This window comes from Melospiza georgiana, chromosome 3 (assembly GCF_028018845.1).
Source record: "Melospiza georgiana isolate bMelGeo1 chromosome 3, bMelGeo1.pri, whole genome shotgun sequence".
Classification (NCBI taxonomy): domain Eukaryota; kingdom Metazoa; phylum Chordata; class Aves; order Passeriformes; family Passerellidae; genus Melospiza; species Melospiza georgiana.
Window position 1 is genome coordinate 17423018 of NC_080432.1, and position 13544 is coordinate 17436561.

At 42.1% G+C, this 13544-nt stretch overlaps 1 protein-coding gene across 1 annotated transcript in view; it reads right to left on the reverse strand.

Moving 5' to 3' along the window:
• Nucleotides 1–13544, reverse strand: part of XDH (xanthine dehydrogenase) — a 47981-nt gene that overhangs the window by 15849 nt on the left and 18588 nt on the right. The window contains exons 12-21 of the mRNA XM_058019462.1: nt 12491–12642; nt 11600–11693; nt 10699–10808; nt 7851–8035; nt 6682–6850; nt 6182–6271; nt 5356–5525; nt 2878–3001; nt 2386–2505; nt 744–840 (exon numbers count right to left, since the gene is read on the reverse strand). Of these exons, the coding sequence (XP_057875445.1) occupies nt 744–840; nt 2386–2505; nt 2878–3001; nt 5356–5525; nt 6182–6271; nt 6682–6850; nt 7851–8035; nt 10699–10808; nt 11600–11693; nt 12491–12642 (1311 nt within the window). The remainder of the gene's footprint in view (nt 1–743; nt 841–2385; nt 2506–2877; nt 3002–5355; nt 5526–6181; nt 6272–6681; nt 6851–7850; nt 8036–10698; nt 10809–11599; nt 11694–12490; nt 12643–13544) is intronic.

A 13544-nucleotide genomic window follows, 5' to 3' on the forward strand; every position in this document is an offset into this window, starting at 1 on the left:
ATACATGCTTCCTTTCCACTTTCTATAAATCTTAATTATAAAACACAAGTGGCTGGCATTTCAAAAACAAAATTCTGCACACCATGCCATTGATCCAGCATCTCTGGAGATGCAGTACTTGGTGCCTTTCAAGACTGCCTCAATAACACCACTGAGATAAGAATAAAAATAAATCAAGTATAGTCTAGCTGAGTAGATAAAATACAAGATTACAGACTTTGAAACAGGAGAACAAAAATAGAAACCCAAAATACCTCAAGATGAGCTAACTGGGAATCAGTTCTCTATCACTGCATGTGATTTTACCTGGCAGTGCTGAGGGTACAATTTCCACTCATGCTATACACAATTAAATGTCAGAAACAAGCTCCTTTCTCTGTTCATTGTGGCCCATTTGCCTAAGGTACAGCCATACACCAGATTAAAGGAAATTAGCAGTCTATAAGATTTAGATCAGACTATGTATGGACAGGGAAAATTTTCAGAAAATAAAAAAAAACCAGTTTGTAGAATATTTGCTCAAGAAAAATGTGTGCTTTCATTGAAAAGAGTGTTTTCTGGGGGCACAGCTGGCAGCATCCAGGTCTGTTTGAAACAATAAAATTTGTATATCAGTCTGAAATTTATATGAAATTTATTTAGTCCTGCACGCCTTACTCTCAGTATCATATGAAAAAAAGGAAGTTGACTTCTTTTGTCACAAACTATACTACTTCAAAAGAATTATTAATGCTTATTCTCACCCTCCAAAATGTGATCAGATTCTTCAAATCCTTTCTTCACATCTCCCTTATTAATCCTCTTTATATCCTTAAAGAAAGATTTTTTCTCAATCGCTTCCTAGGAAACAGAAAGACACAAGGACATTTTTGTCTAAGTGGAATGAAATCAAACCTTCCTCTAAATGAAGAAGAAATACCCAAGATAAAAAGCACAAGAACTTATCAGACACTTTCTATGGTAGTAGCCAAGAGACTTGACTAAAAGCAATAGAAAATAACTTCTGGCAACAAAGCAATTTCACAACCAACACCACCATAGTTGGACAATCTTAAGTTACTCCTTGTGACTTGTTTTACATTGTGGATCCAGAACCTCAAGGCCTGTAACCACCACAGCTATAACTTCATAACTTACAACTTACATTAACTCTTGTCTGTAGCCCATAGGGTGGGAGAAAGGGGGAAAAAAATTTTAAAAAAAGAGAAATAAAAAGAGAAAATGAAACCTCTCAGATGAGAAGTGCAGAAGTAGCTCACTTCTGAGCTAATAGAGAGGGAAGTATATAAGGGAAGTTTAACAAAGGCATTTTCCTTTTGCCAAAACTGAAGCTCTCCATGATGAAAACTACCCCCACCAAATATTAAGCAACAAACCCAAAAAAACACCAGCACGTTTTTGGCTCCACTCTCATGTTCCCTGGGTGAATGAACAACTAGAAGCCTCAGAAAAGGCAAAGGTCTCACACATTGTTTGTTAATCCACAAATCACCCAAACAACCCCAAATCTCTGTCCTCAGATGACAGTACCAATGTCTGCACCAGACAGTGCACAAACTCTATTTACATTAATACAATTTCATGTAAAATTCATTACAAAATACATGGTATGAAATACTGACTGTTAAAAACCTTTCATTAGAATCCTGTGTTTCTAATTTCTCCACTAAAAATGGCTTCATACATTTTTCTTTCTCATTTCTAGAAATGAATGCTGTGCAGGTATTATCATTTGCTTTTACTGTCTCATAAGGAGACATTGTCAGCAAATTTTCTAGTTAAAAAAGCATGAAATGATCATGCATTGTTGATATTAATTTCTTCATCTTTGAGAAAAGCCACTTAAAGACTGTGGCCATTCAGTTCACAGCAGGGAGTGAACTCCTGAAAATTAATTTCATCAGCTTAGAAACTAGCCAAGTGGTCTACAGAAATCTCAGAGAAGCAGTGCAGTGACAGAGCCAGAAAAGACATTTTCACACCTTATTATTTCTTGTTATAAATGACAGAATGAAGAGGGAATGGATATCAATGAAGCCAGCAGGGTCAGACCAGAGAATATTAAAACCAAGCTTCTGTGTGCAAGAATGTTACTCACAGTAACCTTGTTTATTTAAACAATTTTCTGTTGAGCACAACATTATCTCCCCGAGCTTGATTTATTTGTTTCAGCTTTAAATAGCACAGAAAAAGTTAATGTACTCTAAATCAGCAGGACACCAAAGATGTACCCTCTTCATATTTAAATACACAAATGATTCCTTCTATCAGTGTCCTGTTGCACCCACAAACACAAACAAAACGTGGGGCTCAGTAACCATGTGTGTGAGAACAGAACTGGACAGCAGAGGGTCCCAAGCCAGCTGCAGAACTGAGCCATCTTACCTGAATTGTGACAATAGGTTCAAGTTCTTCATACTTGATCTTCACAGCTTTAGCTGCTCTCCTGGAATGCTCCTGTGTGTCTGCCAGGACTGCACCGATGATATGGCCCACACAGGTGACCTACAGGCAAGATTGGGACCCACCATCACTGGGGTGTGTGTTTGCACTTACCATGAGAGACTCATGATCATTCTCTTTATCTATTCCTTTTATGCAGCTTGTTCAGACCAGTCTATTAGAAATCAGCACCCAGGGAGAATAATCACAAGCAAATTTGGAGTGAGTGAGCCTGTCCCAGGGGGCTGCAGCTTAGAGAAGAACTGTGGAGACGACAGAGGAGAGTGGCATAGGGCAAAGGGACTTGGCCCTTATAGATTTCTATTGACCCCAGTGCAGTTAGAATTAGCTCTGTATAAGGTAGAGGACTTGACAGTATGAGCAATGTTACATCCTGAGCAGCAAGATTGAAAAAGGCTGTTTTTAGCTACATACCACATCCTCAGCAAAGACAGTCTCATCATTAGCGATGCCAGTGACGTTACTGCCAGGAACATCCTTGGCAGAGACAAAACACACAAACCCAGGAACACTCTGAGCTTCAGATGCATCTATAGAACTAAGGAAAGAAGAAGAGATAGTGTTATTTCTCATTTTTTCTTTGTGTAAGCGATTATGAGATTCCAATACAAATTCAGGCCTGATTTCCTCGAGTTTGGCTATGCCACATGAATATCATGTGAGACTGTGACAGCATAACATATGAGACTAAAATAATTTGGGATCTATATGAAAATGTTAATCCTGACTGTGAGACTGATCAGCACCCTGCTTCTTGGGACTATGCCCTACATCTTTTCCCCAAGACATATCTGACCTTGATCCAGTTGCCACACGTACTAAAGATTCTTTGATACCAAGTTGGTGTTAGTGATGCTGTGCCCCCACTGTCTTCTTAGCTGCCATTATGGCAAGAATATGGATAAATATGAAATTTTAGTGCAGACATGTATCATCTGCCATGGGGGAGTCAGAGAGAAATTGTTGAGGATCAATCATAAGGAAGCTTCAGGGCTTTTAACAAGATGCAAAAGAAGTGATGCTCAAAAAGACAAAAACCTTCATGAAAGGCTTTCTTTGGTAATCAGCAAAGGTATCCACCCAAAATACTTGTCTGCTTCAATTATATATAGATTTAAAACTCAGTGACAAAATAACTAAAAAAGGGTAATATAATTTAATTTTTACATTGAGAACTTCGTAAAAATATATTATGAAAGAGTTTCAGGATCCTTTTGCAATATTCTGTACATTGATTTTACAGAGAAACAGCTGTGAATAGAAGTACTGTGGCTTTGATTTTGCTGGCTGAATGATTTATTGCCTTCTATAAATCGTTGCAATTTTTTCAGCAACTTGTTTAGATTCCTAAAACTTTGACATAAACTGTGCCTGAAAGCAGCTGTTAATACATCCCAGTGAGCCACAAAGTGTTTGAAAAAGACATTAAATGTATGAATGAACTTTCCCACATGAGCCCCTAGACAGCAGGAACTCAAAATGCTCTTTTTCTTTAGGAAGGTCTCTTTCCTATGTTTCTGCAGCAGTAGCTCACAAACAACCCCCTAACACTTTCCCTTAGTTACAAATGCAGAGGCAGCTGGAGTCTGATTTACATTTGGTGCTCAAAATCTGACTAGGATGAAGTGGAAGCTTTCAGAGTCAATATTTTGACTGCCAAAACCATAGGTTGATACTTTTGTCCCCTGATTAAATATTCTCCTACTTCCTCTGCAGAATGCTACAGACTCCCAGCCTGAAATATATGCACTCAACATAAATGCAAGGGAATGTGTACAGCAGCTTCTAGAAAACACTGCATGTTGTGGACACAGGCATGGATGGGATGCCTTCTCTATCTCCCCATCTGCCCTGGTGGCAGTAACAACACTTAAGTGTCTGCATTGCACATGGCAGCACCTAAAAATTAACTGTGATGAACAGAGCAGTTTCTTTCATAACCTGAGAGCCAATTACTGCATCTGTGCATCCCATGGCACAATGGGAAAGCTCTGCACAGGAAGCCTAACTAGGCAGGAAGCGTTGCCTAAGGAATGAACAGCACTTGGAAAGCCTGTTGAGGATGACACAAGGCAGTGGAACACAGAGTGACCCACATCAAAGCAGCTGAGGGCAGATGAGAGCCTGCAGAACCACCACCACATAAACAAAATTAGGGTTTGTGGGGGCAGCCAGTCCTGCAATATGACAGCATTAAAATCCATATGAGAATATGGATGGCATTACCTGCCAGGATTGGCCTTTAGGAGTTGGTTATTCACTACTGTTATAAATTAGGTACCAGTCATGCCCTGGACGGACAAGATGTTTTCTGAGACAGCTGCACTTCCAAATTCTGGCCTGTCCACCAAGCACAAACAGGGCTACATCTCACAGCTGAAGCCAATTCACAAATGACTTCTCTGCAGAGGGCTTGATCAGAGCCAGTGCAGGCAGGCACTGTGCAAGGCAAAGCCCAGTGCCCACAGCTGACCCACCAGCAGGACAGCTGGTAGAATTGCAGGCAGGTAGAAGGAGAATCTTCAAGCTGCATGCTCCAGTTAGTGATCAAAATGACATCCCAACCTCTGTGGTGCTCTCCTACCCTGCTCCTTTTTAATCCTGCATGCCTGAGTATAAGAGATGGGAAAAGCAAAAAGTTTGGCCTAGGCTGAGGGCTTTTGTGCTTCAGCAAAGCCCAAGTTCGGTGTTGGTTCCCTCACATTCCCACTGACAGCTTGCAAGGCAGCTGTCACACACACACAGAGCTCGCCTCCATGTAACAATGTGCAAAGAACTAGAGTTTCCACCTAAGCAAAACCTTTCCCTCACCCACACCCTGACAGATTGATGCTTTCCAAGCCACCAGGAACAGGATGCTTCCAACATTTGGAAGGGAGAAGCAGCACTTACAGGATCTTAGCGTGGGCCTTGGTGCTGGTCACCAGCGTCAGGTACAGCTCATTCTCGTGGTGGGGGATGTCATCACAGTACACAGCCTCTCCACTGGCTTGTTTGGCTGCTGAAACGTGCACCAGAGGCCTGCCCACCATGTCCTCCACTGCCTGCCCCTTGGGCACTTCCTGGAGTAAAACACATGGCTGACTGCTGCTGGCTTGGGTGGAAGGGGATGGAAGCATTGATGGGAGGGCAAAGAGCACTGTGGGACATTCTAGTAAATGAGGGCTCAGTCCTGTGTGAAAGGAAGGTAAACAAGGTGCCACAGGGTGTGGCTACACAGAGGGGAGCTGTAGGGAATGAAGTGAAAGTAGTTTGGGTTTTGAAATTGCTATGGGAAGGGAAGGGTTTGATTTCACATCTTGCATAAGAAAGCTCAAGTTCTGAAACTGGATGCTACTCTCAAAGCTGAAGTGATTGGGTCACTTACAGAGAAATAAGAAAGAAGATACACGAGTATGAAGCCTGAGGGATGCCAAGAAAGGCTGGCTGTAACTAGGGAAAACAAAGGGGAATTTCAGTTTGGATATAGAGCTGGGTACAGAAAGAAAAGCAATTTTTATAGAGCCCTCAGCAACAGAGAAAGCTTGGGCTCTCTTGGGCAATAATAGGAAAGAATAGCATCCAAAAATGAAAAAAGGATTGAGACCCAAATACAAGCTGCATGCATGGCATTATCGAAGTTTATGTGATGACCATACTTAGGGAGACAAGAAGATAAGAAGTACAGTTTGAGCTACAGAAAAGTCTGCATTTATGTCATGCTGACACTGCTACTTACTTGGAAGAGCTGGGCATTTGCAATGGGATCTTTGTGAAACAGCTCTGTAGCACTGATGTAGTTTGAAGGTATAGGCTCACACATAGTTTTCTGCCAGAGACATATTAAAGAAAATCACCTTCTCTTCCAACTCCTTTCTCACATTCCCTAGTGGCTCAGGATACTTGCCATTCTCCATTTCCCACTTAAGGTAATCCATAATCTACTGAGTTAAAGGTGAGCGAGGCTCAGGCTCTGTGCCAAGAACAACCACAGAGCCACAAGACCACTTGTAATGCAGCAAATGGGAGAAGCCCAGGAATCATCCTGTGAACCACAGAGCCACAAGGAAGCAAGTGGGAAGACACACAAGTCACTGTTATGCAAGCAGTAGGGCAGCCCTGGCAGCTATTGCAGCATGGGTTTTGTTATCAGGTGGGACTCTGCTCAAATCTGAACTCTCCCCGTGCCTCCCCCACCAAGGCAACACAAAGAGGTTCTCCTTGCCAAGGAGCACTCACAGTGCCACTCTTGCTCAGCTTCTGAAGGACTGTCAGGTAGAACTTGAAGAAGAAGCTGAGGGTGAGGGTGCGTCGGAAATCCACCATGCCCCCAGGAGCTGAGGGAGACAGATCCATCTCAGCCGACAGCAGGCGACAGGCATCCTGCAGCAGCTTCTCATTCCAGTCTCTGCAAGGGGACACAGAGACCTTGTCAGACCTAAATTCACCAGGGCAGGCTAACTCTTCTGAATATATTGAACTGGAAGGGGCCCATCAGGATCACAGAATCACAGAATTTTTAGGTTGGAAGAGACCTTTAAGATCATTGAGTCCAACCCATGTTCTAACACTTCAACTAGATCATGGCACTAAGTGCCACATCCAGTCTTCCCTTAAACACATCAAGGGATGGTGACTCCACCACCTCCCTGGGTAGATGATTTCAGTTTTTGACCACTCTTTCTGTGAAAAACTTCCTCCTTAATTCTAGACTGTATCTCCCTTGGCACAGCTTGAGACTGGATCATCCAGTCCAGCTCCTGGCTTTGCACAGAACAGCCCAAGTGTCACACCAAGTGCCTGAGAGCATTGTCCAAAGGCTTCTTCAACTCTGTCAGGCTTGGTGCTGTGACCACTACCCTGGGGAGCCTGCTCCAGTGCCCAACCACCCTCTGGGTGAAGAAACTTTTCCCCTGATATCCAACCTAAACATGCCCTGACACAGCTTCGTGCTGTTACCGTGAGCTGTCAAGCAACAGCTAGCAGTTTTATCTGTTAATAGCACATGTGTGAGCTTTGCTGTCATCTTGGGCTCATGTTACCTTCCGTAAAGATATGGCAAAGCTATTGCATGATAAAAACCCTGATTTTTCCGTCCAATTTGAAATGAACCCAGTTTTGTAGGTCATGAATACATCTAGCTGCTGTCCACTTCAACTGACGAGTGAATTTGGAAAGAAAATGTCTCTCTGAATGAGGGAATGGCATGGATCTTTGAGGGTAAGGCATACTGGAGTAAGCAAGGCATTACACAAAACACACTGCTGCAGAAGCATTATTATACTTCTTCCCCTTTCTCTTTTGATGTACTTTTAGAGAGCATTTCGGATGTTTTAGATGTTTAAAATGCTCCTGTAAAAATCCGCACTGTTCCATGAGACAACCTTTATCACAGGAAAAATTCCTACCTGCCAGTGAGCTCCTTGCAAGTTTTTAGTGCCAGGACAGTGGTAGGAGCCATTCCTCCATAGCTTAGTTTTATCTCCTGCACTCTGCTTGTGCCATCTTGGAAGAGGACTCTCAGCCCACAGGTCACAATAGCAATGTCATCCTCACGACGGGAAGCCTGCTTGAAAGCTGAGAAGTATTCACCCTGAAAAACAGGAAAACATTTCTTTATCCTCTACCTTGGCATGCTTTGGAGTGAAAATGTGGACAAGCTGTTTACCTATCTCTAAGTGCATGAGCTATTCCAGGCAACAGTATCTGGTTGATTCATTGTGCAGGACATGTTTGTTCAGGCAGCGCTGTTTATTTTCACATAATTCAGTGATTAATTTCTAATCTATCAGTTCAGTGGATGTTACCAAGCCTAGGACTGTGTGGGAAACAAGATTTGACAGAGATCTGCTCGTGCCTGTCACATTTTTCCATATTTCAAGAGGAAGAACCAAGACAGATTGTTTGTGCATAAACAAAATTACAGTTTCTCAACAAGTTTTTCTTCCTCACAGGCTGCTAAGCTGGAAAGTCTGATCAGTAAAATCCATGTCCTAAACCTCTTCCCTTCAGAAGTCTTTGAAATCTGCAAGTGTTGAAATCAGTCATCACAAATGTCTCTCAGTTCTAGAGTAGACCAGAATAATTCAGTATTAATAATTCAGTCTATTCAGTAGACCAGAATAATTACTAAAAGAAAATTTAATCTGTTACAGGAAACAGAATTCTCAGTTACCATCCAGGTCTCCACAGAGCAAGGAAATTCTTGTAAATGCACCAGCAACTGCAGTGCCCAAAACTCAGCAGCTCCCTTATGAAGAGTGGCTGTAAATATGAGATTAACACTTTACCAGGATGCACCATGCAATGGTGACACCCTGGAGCCACAGCATGGTCAGTCCTCTCAGTACCTGCCTGTGCTGCAGGTGAGGACAAATTGCTGTTCAGGCACCCTGCGGGCTAAGAGAGGAATCAGATCTGACGTCTTTTCACTGCCCTTCTGCAGAGTTTTCTGACACATTTCTTCTCTCCAAGTGACTCCACACAGCACAGCAGTCTGCTTCATTAATTACCTCTAATCTGAAGTGGACAGCAATTCTGTCATTATCAGACAGAACAATTTCTCTCCTCTTGACAATGACAACAGTTTCACAAGAGGCCCCTTTTGTGCATCAAGCACTTGTTACTGGAGATATAACTGAAGGGGGTGCTTCATTTCCTGAATCCAAATAATTACTCAGCAGCCAGCAGATAATAGCAGAGGAGCATCAATAGCATCCTCCCAGTGAGGACGTTCTGCCACTCTGTTTGCTAAAACAATTAGCTTTCAAAGAGGAGAAACAGCAGCCTCCTCTCTCACTGCATAATCAAGAGATTTCCAATAGCAGGATTGCAACAAGAGGGCAATGTTGCCTTCAGTCCTCACAGGACACCTTAATTTTCTTCATTCGGAGTCTTGGGGGAGGAAAGGCACTCATGACCTTTCCTCACTTGGAGTGTAGGTAAGTGAGCCATCACATCACATCACGTGTCTCCTGGGTCTCTTGGCAAGCAACAGAGCATGTTAATTCCTTCTGTTGTTTGGCCAGTCTTATCCTTGGTGTGACAAGTTACATGAATTCAAGGCATAACATCAGTTTCAAAGAAAGGTAAAGAAAAAAAAAAAACCAAAAAAAAAAAAAAACCCAAACCCCAAAAAACCCCCAAACTATCGAGCTGTGTGCTGAAACAGCCCTGCTTTCATTCATGAGGAAACCACAATTACAGAAAACTTTGCCTGCTACATAGGGCTGAAGCCACTGCTCCTGCTTGTAAACATTTGTTTGTTTTGTGAAATTGCCATGACACTGCCATATGGATGGAGGAATACAGTGCTTTCCATTGGCAACCTCAACCATGTTCCTCATTTTGGCAAAAAGTGATGCTTTTATCACAAGACCAAAGAAGGATTGCCCAGAAATAAGTGAAAAAAACACCGTAAATAAAATAATTTTGTTCCTTTAGTAGTTAAATAGAAAAAATTGAGAGGATAGACAAGGGATTTACTTGTTCTGTCTCATAATACAATGGCACTTGAAGTAAATCAGTGCTTTCTATTTATAAAGACAATGCATCACCATACTGCAAATCCTTGCATCTTATGACCAGGAGCCACAAGCCCTAAGAAGGCAAACACCTTCACAAGCATAAAATTACAGTCTGATATGCTCAGCCCTAAAGGAAAAAGCAGAGTTTTACTTCTTAGACACTGAATCGGTTGTGGTTTATGGTGCTACAGCCTCATTGGAAGCCCACATAGCCAAAACGCCCTAATAGCCAGTCCTTGTGGTTTACATCTTGCAAGAATGCAGAAACTGAACTTCCCTTTTTATCCATACTGACTCTTCCCCCTTTCATTTCCCATATAAGCTCACAGAAATTAAGCAGGAATCTTTGGCACATTAACTGTGGATCAGAAGTTGCTAAAACCTTTTCTGTTCTGCTTTTCAAGCAGAACTTCTACCTCTGGGAACAACATTTTGACACTTCTCATCATTACCAAATGCACTCAAAAAGCTTCAGATGATAAAGTGAAATTTCTCTTCCTTGCACTAGAAAAATTCTTGAGCTTACCATACTTTATCACAGAGCCCTGCTCCCCTTGCTTGTGAAGAAAAGTGTGCTGCTGAATTTTCTCCAAATAATTCACTTGCTTCCTGGTCCACTTGGGACTACAAAAGTATTTGGGAGTGGGAAAAGGTGCCTAACTTTGAAAGCTACACTTAAATAACAGCATTTTAGCTCCACAGACAGTGAAGTTTTTTCTTACAAACTTACCTTTTTGCTGTAGGGTATTTCAACAGAGAGAAGTATTTCTTCAGGCTTAACTATTGTCTTTCTGTAGCCAGTGAAAAACTTCTCATCCATGGTGACTGTCCTTTTGCCCTCTGTAGAGCAAAGGGACAGCAGTGGTGAATAAATGAAAAATGGCAATATTATGTGTGGAAAAGTCTTCAAACCACACAAATCACTCTTGATATGGTATCTGATTTCATTTTTCCACTCTCTTTCCAAATCAGGAAAATCTTTCTGAGATTTATTTTGGTATTTATAGACTCTATGACAGCTTCTGCCTACATATTGAATTTATTGAATTTTCTTTGTACATAAACTGATAAAAACAGATCTCCTTTATCTAATGAAAGCTTAGCCTCCAGGTGAGCCAGTTTCCAATACTAATTAAATACTCTGTCTCCTTTCCATAACCTGCATACAAACCCAGTCCACTGACTGGACAGTCCAGTTACTTCAAGGATATATTTAAAAAAAATTCCTAAGGAAAAAAAACCCTGAGACGCTTGGCTTTCTTCTTAGGAAAAAAATCCCCACGTTTCAGTCTTTATCTGAATAAGCCAGAAGGATTAAACTACGATAGTGACAGAAACTATTTAATGCCTATTGTTTTTCATTAGTACACATCTTTAACCAGCTCTTCACAAGGATGTGTCTGTAAGTATATACACAGTACCAGAGATTCCATCTGGCACAGAAGTTCAAAATTCTTTAGGAAGCTAACCTTAGGTCTAACTTTAGCTTCAAAAAGTGTGAAAACACAGAAGACTCAGACTAATAATGTTAATTTATACTTTCAAGTTCTGGCCTGACCTATCAACCCATGGCAGAGGACTGCTGACTATCCCAGTCCGCTCAGTGCCACAGGGAAATGTAACTAACTTACCTTTTGATATCAAAGTCAGTTTGCTTCCACTTGCCATTAACACAGGATTTAAGTCAGAAATTGGGCTTGCTGTCATTATGTTCCCTCCAATAGCCTAGAGTGAAAATAATGCATCACAATTATTAAAGTTCTAAGCAATTTTTGGCCTTTAATTAATTGAGATAACCTAAGCCCCACAAAATCAGATGCTGTCTCAGACAACATTAATATTTGCCAGAAACAGATTTAGAATAGTGTTTTGGTAATGCATCAAGACTACCTTATCCTTAAACTGCATACGAATTTTGGCATGGTTGTGCAATCACTGCACCTGCTATTAAGGGAGGATCCATGAAACTAAAAAGGGTATTTTTAGCACCCAAGGGGTTTGGCTGCAAAACAAATGCATGGCCCAGTGTCTCGTGGAGCGTAAGTTCTTGTTTGGTAGGTTGGTTTAGCTGCTTGCTTGATATTTTTTTCTGAGGACATGGAGTTTGAGCACACCTTCCCTTTAAAACTAGAGGAAAATTTGCCAGCTCTGATGCATTAACTCTATGACTGCCCTAGTTGTCATGGCTATATATACACACACCTGCTTCTCTGAAGCTTGTCCAGCACTCTAAATACCTTTTGTGGTTCAATTAGTCAAATCTCACTACAGTTCCCCCACTTGGTGATAACAGCAATGGAAGAGCTGGAGAATTGCCATGTTTCCATGTGTGACACCAGTGCAGCAGACACCAGCTGAGACCCCAGCACTTCCTGGGGTTGATTTTTGTGTGCTGGTTTCTTTCCCAAGGTTTGCAAACGCTCTCCTGTGAGATGCACAGGGCACACCAATGCTGCTTGAGGCAGGGAAGCTCCTCAGACTGAGCTTCCAGCTCCAGCCCCTGGTGCTCCTGAGTCACTTACAGCAACATTCCTGATCTGAGGCCCTGCAAACCAGCGCAGCTGCTCCAGGACAGCCTGGAAAATCTCTGTTTTGTAGGGAGGAAGGTCTGCCACTGCCTTCCTCATCACCTCCTCTACTGACTTCAGGGTACAGGCAGCGCCGATGGTGATCCCTGTAAACAAACAAAGGAAAAGAAACATTGTTTTCCAAAATTTTGAGGTACACAAGGAGTTACTGTGTCTGCAAAGCTCAGATGCCACTGAGTTCAATTAGACCTTCAGCTACACCAGGCTATTTAGAATGCATTGCACGTAAACATCACATCCTCAGAATAAAATTCACCTTTAAACCACAGCTTGTGCTGGTGCTGTCTCCCACATGACAGTAACACCTTTTGCATCAGTGTATTATTAACAATATTGGCCTCCTTTAGGTATTACTCTGTCCTTTGAGAGGTGAACTCCAACCCTTTCCAGTTTCCACACTTTAAATATCCTACCAGACATGGGGCCACATGCACTAAATTGTCCTAGGTACTTCTATTTGCAAGGTTGACCAACTGTCAAGGTTGGAAAAGACCTCCAGAGATCACTGATTCCAGCCTCTGCCTGAACACCACCACATCAGCTAAACCACAGCACCAAAAGTCACATCCAGTCATTTCTTGAACACTTCTAGGCATGGTGACTCCACTACCTCCATGGGCAGCCCAGCTAGACCATGCTTTCAAGTGAAGAAATTCTTCCTGATGCCAATCTGAATATCTCCTGGCAGAGTCTGAGTCTTGTCCTGTCACTTGTTACCTGGGAGAAGAGCCTGACCCCCACCTTGCTACACCCTCCTTTCAGGGAGTTCTAGAAAGTGATAAGGTCACTCCTGAACCTCCTTTTCTCTGGGCTAAACATGCCCAGCTCACTTTTTTACACATCACTCACTTGATTTCCAGTGGGAAAATGGGAAAGGTATAACATATACAGAAAAAAATCTTTAATCTGGGGATTTTCCTTCACACCCTCTTTATTCTTCCATGGAGTCCCCACTCACCTCACAGGTGTTCTGTCTCTTTTTTGCTCA